Source organism: Carica papaya, chromosome 2 (genome assembly GCF_054855325.1).
Source record: "Carica papaya isolate Zhongbai chromosome 2, ASM5485532v1, whole genome shotgun sequence".
Classification (NCBI taxonomy): Eukaryota; Viridiplantae; Streptophyta; class Magnoliopsida; order Brassicales; family Caricaceae; genus Carica; species Carica papaya.
Genome location: NC_142310.1, coordinates 3,156,517 through 3,165,807, shown reverse-complemented (window position 1 = coordinate 3,165,807; position 9,291 = coordinate 3,156,517). Strand labels below are relative to the sequence as shown.

At 32.1% G+C, this 9,291-nt stretch overlaps 1 protein-coding gene across 1 annotated transcript; it reads left to right on the top strand.

Moving 5' to 3' along the window:
* The first annotated feature begins 3,366 nt into the window (after positions 1-3,366).
* LOC110819175 (Protein kinase superfamily protein) lies at positions 3,367-9,249 on the top strand. Its single transcript, XM_022048271.2, has 11 exons — positions 3,367-3,518; positions 3,622-3,745; positions 4,460-4,602; positions 5,185-5,298; positions 5,588-5,776; positions 5,887-6,042; positions 6,406-6,671; positions 6,765-6,862; positions 7,146-7,324; positions 7,567-7,683; positions 8,768-9,249. The coding sequence occupies exons 1-11, from the start codon at positions 3,465-3,467 to the stop codon at positions 8,939-8,941; spliced, it is 1,614 nt and encodes a 537-aa protein (XP_021903963.1). The 5' UTR covers positions 3,367-3,464; the 3' UTR covers positions 8,942-9,249.
* The last annotated feature ends 42 nt before the right edge of the window (positions 9,250-9,291 follow it).

Sequence of the window (9,291 nt, the reverse complement as noted above, 5' to 3'; positions counted from 1 at the left end):
ATGTTGTCACTTCTCTATCGTGTGTAAATTAACATTAACAATAAAATTTTAGTGATGGTTAATTAATATATGATAATATTAATAATTAAATAATAATAATAGAAATGATATATTTTTTTTATATTTAAATGATTGTATATTTATATATATTAATGATATATTTTTATTTAATAAATATGTTTATATTTTTAATCAAATTATTAATTTATTTTTATTTATTATATATAATAAGTAGTAATATATAAGAAGTATTTAATAAAAAAATTTAAATTATTTATTGATATAATTATATTTATATTTAAATAAATAATTATTATAAATTTAATTTTTATATTTAATAAAATAAATAATAAATTGTGAGAGTAAAAATAAAATTAAGTATATTATACGAGGATGTAAAGAAAAAAAAAGTAACATACCAGTCACATACCACCGATTCAGTAATTTTAAAATTCATTACAAATTTGTCAGTCATATACCGTTTATTACTATTAAAAGTTAAAACAAACATTATTTTTTTTACACTTATGAAATAACATACATTAAAATCCTATCATTTACTACGATTCAAACAATGTGCAAATATCTCTTATTTTCTAATTTTTTTTATAAAGAACAGTACCATGTATATTAATATCAGAAAAACTAAAATTATTACATTTCGAATATGCTAATTAATATTGATTCATCCCAAATATAATGTAAGTTTTGTTATTGTAACGGCCCCGGAATTTAAATGAATATGTATGTATTAAAAATCTTAAATGCGGAAGCGTAATAAAAATTTTGATTAACATTCCTTACACAATAATCAAAAACGTACTTAAAACATGAAAGAATAAGCTAATTAAAAGAGATATTCGAAATAAAAACTATAAATAGAACTATAAAGTCTTTAAGCGTCTAACTCGCCGTCTTCCTGCGGAACGGGCTCGGGAACCACGTCTTCCTGATATGAAATGGTTAAATAAGGAATGAGCTACACTACCATAGTAAAGACATCACACTATCTCACTGCCACAGAAGTAAAAGTTGGTAGAAAACAAAAATGACAAATGGAGCATATTTTATAACAAACTCATTTATTAATGATAAAAACCTTTACTGTCCACTTACATTGGTAAGATTCGTGAAAATATCATATGGAAACAATAACATTATAACCATCATAAAATCATATACATTTTGTAACATAACATATGTTATATTTTTGCACATCAATAATCAGACAACAAATTATCTCTTTTACCAGCCTACTAGTATTCGTGGGGATCTATAGGAGGTCTTCGCTACACATGAACCATTAACATTAATAACCTGATTGCAGGGCTGTCCCTATACCCCGTCCGGTATGGGTGCCAAAACCATAAACCTCAATACCCCATCCAGTATGAGGGTGAAATGGGTCGTTCCCATACCCCGTCCGGTATGGGCGCCAACACATATAAGGTCTCCATACCCTGTCCGGTATGAGAGACCACGTTCCCGGTAGGGTTCCCTACGGACCCGGTCCGTCCACCATATCATAGGATATCTAGTCAGGCTATCAACATTATCCATTTATCAATTCACATAACATTTTTTTTCCTTTTTCTTGATCTCAATCATCCAATCATACACAAACATGTAAACCAGTAATTGACACCAAACAAGACAACACAATATCAGGTTAAACATAATACCAACCATAATAAAAGAAACCATGATTTATGCATACGAGACCATAAAATAAATACATCAAATGTCATACTGCATTTAATACTGAAAAATAGATCAAATAACAACTGACCAACAATGTATCAGATTCGGGCTCCATTGGCAACTTCAATTAATTATACATGTCTATAAAGTCACAAAATATCGTTTAATTATTTATTAAGCTTTAGTGTCGTGATAGGAGGTAGGGTGAGAGATCCTTACTTATTTTGGGGTCTGAAATCGGCTTTACGGTGCGCATACGGGCTGTCCCTAAATTCTCTAAATTTTTTCCGGGAAACTGAAACGCACTATCGGTACCTGCACGTGTCCCAAAAAATCTCAAATCAGACCTAGGGCCCCTTTTCGGCCAATATCGAAATTCCGACATGGTGGTGATCCGCCACGGGTCAGCCGTTTTCGGCCGAATTCGACCAAACTTGTATTGGTCCGTCCCGTATCAGCGTTCCTTGCCACGCGGCGTGTCCTGGTTGGGCGGGACTGCTGACGTGGCACAACTTTTCTAAATTGTATTTTGACCCCCCAGTTTCTGATTTTCTTTTCAAAAACACCAATAGAATCCAAATTTTCACCCATTTTTTTCAAAATTAATTTTAATTAAATCTAAAAAAATAATTTTACCGTATTTTATCATTATTATTATTTTTATTTTCATTAAATTAAATTAAATTAAATTGAATTAAAATCTTATAAATTAAATATATAAAAAATTAAACTAAAATTTAAATACAAAAATAAAAATAATAATTTGGGTGTTACAGTTATATTGTTGATTCATTTAACTTGTTTAAAATTTAGAGTTTGAATCTATGTAATGTTCAAGATTTTATGAATTTATTATAAATTAGTGATGATTAATTTATAATATTTAATTTAATAAAATTAAAAAATTTAATTCGTAATAAAATTGTTATGAATAAATTAAACTAAATTTTATTGAATTTATTATATTATTAAATAAAAAAAATATTTTATAATAATTACATCCTGGAAGTTATATAATTTAGTCAAAAAAATTTAATTTAATAAATTATACTTTTTTAGCGTACATCTCTAATTTGTAATTATTACTCAACTATTAGTTTAATAGATTTATAGATATATTTTTTAATATTGTAGAGTATGTTCATATAACACAAAATGTCGAATACAAGAAGCATCTTTTGTTCTATTGTGAAATTTGTGCTGTGAATTTTAAAAATATTAATTTATAAAAAATATTTTTAATTAAAATTTATTTAATATTTAATAAAAATAATTATTGAAAATACTATCAAAAACAGAAGTTGTGTATTTTGCGAAATTGGTTTTTTAAATTTTAAAAATAAGTTTTAATAAAAATAAAAAAATTTGGCTTTAGATATTACCAAAATACTTTATATTTTATGCATTTAATTACAAAATTACTTTTAAAAAACAAAAATTGAAAACAAAAGTTGAACAAAGTTTTATCTAATCTCTAAAAAAAAAAAATGAAGCATAATTTAATTTGCATTAAATTATTAAACGATCAAATTAAACAAAGTTTTACACTGACCTCTGACGTGGCACAAAATGGACGGGTCTTTGAGGCGCCACGTGGCTTTCTCAATTTCACTCTTTTACCTGCTTCCTATTCTTCGGATATTTGTTTTTTCCACTTCCCTGCGTCCTAAAACGGTGTCGTTTATGCCGCAGATGATGACCATACAAGACCAGACGACGTTCAAAACTTGGAATAGTTCGACTCCAATATTCAGTCCGGCGTAATGGCAGTCTCAGCTTTCAGAGGCACTCGCTTGTCTCTGTTCCATCACCCTCAGGTCTCTTTCCCTCTCCTTGATATTCAATTCCTTGTATAATGTTAGTTCAGACACGGAAAAGGTGTAATTCATATATTGATTTTTGTTTTCTCATTTTGGATAGTTGCCTGCTGCTGCGAACATATCATGCCGATCGAGGAAGCTAAATAGCATCAGAAGCTCGAAGGGTTTCACCCTTTTTGCTCGATACTCACAAGCACAAGATCTTTTCTCTTCTCGCTTTCAAAGTAGTAGCTTTTTTCTTTCAATTCTTCATCTTTTAATTTTTATTTTCTTGGGTTACATCCTCTATCCGGTTATGATTTCAGTTCAATTTTTTTCTATTTGGAATAAGATTACTCTATAGAGTGTGCAATTCTCTCTGCCTTTGCCTATAGTTTAAGCTCATTTGGCTTTTTCGAGGACGATTAATTTTTGATCAAATCCTGATTCCATCAACTTAAAATATGCAACTTTACTGCCAGGGCGTCATCTCTAATATATTTTTAAATCTTGGTTTTAGTTTCCTTAAAATTGCCAGAGACTCGTTGTAATTATAGGTATATTGTGTTTGTAAATTTATTATGCTAAAAAGAGGACTAACTGTTCACTCGATTATGCTGTTAAAAATATAAATCTTGTACAAGTTTTGTGCCTCCATGGACGTAAGTTCAACATGATTTTTCAAGCTGTTTGGATAACTGGCTGATTTTTCAAGCTATTTGGATAACTGGCTGATTTTTCAGTCTATTGGTCTTAGATGCGGGTCTCAGATTTAGAATTATATTGTTTTTATTTTGCTGGGTTCAACAACAATCAGAAAAAAAGAGCAGCTTGATTTACTAGTATTGTTCCAAAGCTCTTTGTGAACTTGCCCTTTTGTCGATGGTTTTAGTTGATATTACGTATTAATCGAATTTTTGGGTGGAAGTTGAGAGCAGTGGCTTGTGTGTTGATTTCAGCTAGTATTGAGGACTTGCCCAAACTGGTGGAGGATATTCTCCAGACATCAATAAACACTGGTCCACGTGGAGCCTTAAGGCTAGCTCAAGGTATTCAAGCATTTGTTGGGGTTGGAGGGGAATGGCTGGCAGATGTATCGAGGGTCAGTTGAAATTCTGTGTTTGTTCCCACAAGTTTCTTTGCGTGTTTCTAGTTTTTCATTCCTTCTCTTCTGTATTTGTCCTTGTTTGCAACAGTTTTCAGGCTTCTCAACTGTATATGAGTGCATGATATGAAATAGGAGGTGATGCAATCTTTTTATCAGCTGAAGGCATCTTATGAATTATTCAGCATATGGACATCTAATGAATAATTTAGGGCCTTAGTGGGTTGACCTAATTGTAGTTTCCTCCAAGCTAATGGTCTAAACTTTTACAATAATAGATGTTTAATGATTCTTGGTTATATTGCTCTCAGCTTGGACTTTGAAATAACATGTTGGAGAGAAAATTGGATGTACTTCATCCTCCTTAGGTGGTTGGATTTTCCTCTTTGCACTTTTCTAATATTTTGTTCTATTTTATATTTTTTTTTAAAAAAAAAAAACACTTCTAGTCTGTTGACTCTTGAAAAATAAGATACTTAGTGATTTCCATTCCATAGGTGCTTAACTTTTTTTGTTCTCTTTCGGCTTTAACTTCTTCTGTGATTGATGCAAACAACGGATGCATTGGATTCTTTGCAGTCAACAAACTCATATGCTGGATTAGCACCTCAAATGCAGCTTGGGTTACTCTCCCCACGTTATTTGAGGAGATTGTTTGAACGCATGGGAGCAACCTACATCAAGTTAGGACAGGTAAAGCGTGATTATGTCCTCATATATTTAGTTGCCGTGTTTGTAAACTTTTAGTAGGAAAGGAATAGTTTGTTTTTCGATGCCTGATTATTAAATTCTGAGCAGCTTGCATATGTTCCCCACATGGTAAATTAAGGTACTCTTTAATAATGTAGTTGTAGTAAGTGCAGATACATGTTTTTTTTTTCATTTAAAAGAGAACCTTTTAGCTTTGGGCTTTGTTTTGAATTATTGTTAATCTTCATCGTGGAGAAATTAATTGTTTTTAACTATTTGTGTAATCTTCTAGTTTGTAGCATCTGCACCTACGTTGTTTCCGCCAGAATATGTTCAAGAATTTCAGAACTGCTTTGACAGGGCTCCTGCAGTTCCATTTGAAGAAATTCAAATGATCTTGCGTGAGGAATTAGCAAGACCTATAGACAGTGTGTATGAATATGTTGACCCTACACCAATTGCCTCAGCCTCCATAGCACAGGTATTATATCTGTTATATCAATATTATTGACACAGAGCCAATCCTTGCCCTTTTCCTTTCTGTTTGTGTTAACTAGTAATATTTCTACAATCTACTTATATTATTCCCAGGTCCATGGTGCCAAGCTCAAAGGGTCCCAGGAGGATGTGGTTATAAAGGTTTTGAAACCTGGAATAGAGGATATTTTAGTGGCAGATTTGAACTTTGTTTATATTGTTGCTCGCATATTGGAGTTTTTGAATCCCGAACTCAACCGTGCTTCATTGGTAAAGTTTAGACTGCTTTTAAAAAAAAGCTAATAACATCCATTTAGATTAAGTCTTAACTTATTTTCAAGATTTATCTGATGCCCATGTAGCTATTTTATTTTGGCATGTAATAACCTTTTCATTTTTTTCAGTCAGTACATTATGATAATTATAATCAGTTTTAAGTATCCAACTTTGATACTAGGATGGTGCCTTAACCTCCTGTTATGGTAAAGGAGGTAAACTTAACTCTATTTTTATTGTCATAGCATTCTTTTACAATTACTCATTTTGCTTGTGAAATAATGATGTCTAGAGGTTTCTATTATAATCCACACTCCTTTCTATTTCAAAATAAATAATCTACACTCCTTTCAGTAGGTTGGTATTGTGAAGGATATTCGGGCATCAATGCTTGAAGAAGTTGACTTTTATAAGGAGGCTGCAAATATTGAGTCATTCAGAAGATATATTGAGAATATGGGACTAACAACAATGGCTACGGCTCCAAGAGTGTATCATCATTGCAGCACCAAAAGGGTTCTCACCATGGAGAGGCTATATGGTGTTCCCCTCACCGACTTAGATTCAATAAGTTCACTTGTTTCTAGTCCGGAGAACAGCCTGATTAATGCCCTTAATGTGTGGTAAGATATCCATGATTGAATTTCTTTTAAGGTTTCCTTTTGTTTATATCAAACTTAAATAACTCAATATCTTGCTATGGAACTTATCTGCAGGTTTGGTAGTTTGCTTGCCTGTGAAACTTTCCATGCTGATGTCCATGCAGGAAATCTGTGGATATTACGTGATGGGCGGATTGGTTTTCTTGATTTTGGTAGGCATTATCTTCTGCCTCCAAGTTGAATTGGAGAGATATGCTCTGACTTTTGCGATGATATAAGTTCTTGATAATGGTTTTACAATTTTGATTATACTAACCCACATGATCTGATGTAGCTACAATTTGCATTTGTCAAGCTGTTGAAAAGCTGTCCAGTTATAATTGTTAACATTGTCCAGGAACTGTTATAAGGAACTGAATTTGATGAATTCTTGTGTGTTGCTATATTGTAGTTACCTTTATCTGACCATTCAAACAATAAAAATTCACTTTCCAGGAATTGTTGGACGCATATCCCCAAAAACATGGGCTGCTATGGATGTGTTTCTGCAATCTATTGCAACAGAAGATTATGAGTCAATGGCATCTGCACTGATTGATATGGGAGCTACAGACAAAGATGTTAATGCTAAGGCTTTTGCAAGAGACTTGGAAAAGATATTCTCATCTATACAAGTAAGCAGTAGAGTGCCTGTTTAACTTCCCAAATTTGCTTGTGGTGGCTTAGTAAACTATAAAGAGAGAATGAAATAGATTAGCCTTGACTAGCAGATGTTCACTCCCAAAATTTGTTTACTGGCTCTTGAGTTGTGGTGACTAAGGAATCTCTTTTGATGACTTTCTTAAACTTCTGTGTTAGTGGCATTTGTTTTTGTGATAGTGAAACTGTATCTTAATTTTTTTTTTCATTAATATAGGATCTGGACACCGAGGTAGTTGTTGCTGCAGCCAAAGGACCAACTACAACTGCAACTGCTGTTTCTGCTAATATAATTGTTGACGAGAGACAGATGAATGCTCTTTTCCTTGATGTGGTAAGTTTTTTTTTTTCTGTTTTTATTTTGGAATAATGCCGATTTTGGAGGTAACAATCTGCTCGGTATATTAGATAGCAAAAGAATATCGTTAGGGTCCCCACTGACAGATCTCGCTATGGGACGATGAACAACGAAATCAATAAGAACAGAAGTGTTCTTTTTTGGTTTTTCTGCCTTTACCTATTTTTAGATTAAAATTAAGGACTCATTTAGGAGAGAGAGAACCTTATGATCTTTAGAATAAATGAGGTATTCTACTTGAAATAATTCTTCATATTTAATCTGTCCTTGAAAAAGACAGAATGTTTTAACATTACAGCAGTTAGTTTTGTAAATTATTTTCTGGGATTGCCTATCCTGCCCCCTCCTGCCTTTAAAAGGCTTTTCTTCAATATTACAATGCCTCTTACAACTACCCTCACATAATACATAATTTTAACATTTACACACTCGCATATAACATATTGCATACATAATTCAACCTACATAATTAATACACATAATATATTTTATTTTTTATTTCTTCTTTGATACACCCTTGCAAAAGGAATTATTTTGTTCCTAACATCTGTCTTCTCGGTGAAACTAAGCAATCATAATGGGTATGTCATATGTTTTGATCCATGTCCAGCAGTCAACCTTACAATCATACATCTGAGATAATTGCACATAATCTTATCGTCCCAGTTTATGTAAAATGGAGTGGAATTAGAATAATATATAACAATAATAATAAGATTAAGTAAAAGGACTAATTATTTAGAATAATTAAAATGTCATCAAATCAATCTAATATATAAGTTGTGTTGCCACAAAATGTTCAAGAATTTCATAGCCAGTTGGGGTTCTTATGTTGCATGGTATAGTGTGAATGCAACACTCCTCTAGAACCATCACTAGCTTCCCGTAGAATTATACTGCATTTTATTCTCTCTTGAGAAATAGAAATGACAAAATTAGTATAAATTGACTAAATAGTTCAAAATGGAATACTTTAACAAAAAAAGAAAAGGTTCAACGATGTTTGAAAATAAGCTCTTTATTTTATCTACATATTGCTAATTTATGATCTTTTTGACAGGTTCGAGTTAGTGAGTCGTATGGACTGAGATTTCCTAGGGAATTCGCACTTCTGATGAAACAACTTCTGTACTTTGACCGGTACACTAGGTTGTTAGCTCCTAATTTGAACATGCTTCAGGACCAGAGGATCAGAATTGTATCCAATCGAAGAAACAGCTATATGGACAGCTAAGTAAATAGTGCAAATATGTAAATGTGCTGAGGAGTATCGCCCATTCCTCTCTTCTATTTGTTAGTTAGTTATCTTCCTGTGTTATGTACTTCAATTGTAACAAAACTATATGAAAGGAGGAATTTTAGTCATACATCTCAATAGAAAACACAAAGAAGTAGGAAAGGTACATACTGTGTAATACAGGAATAGATATTGGATATGAAGGATTTGTTCACTTTTGTGCTACGAGGGACCAGAGATGTCCCCCAGGAAAATCTGATTGAAATTTTGATAAATTAATATCAAGCACGTCTATGTTCTAATAACCATTTCTTGGAGATTTGGATTAGTTATTGGTTTCCATGACA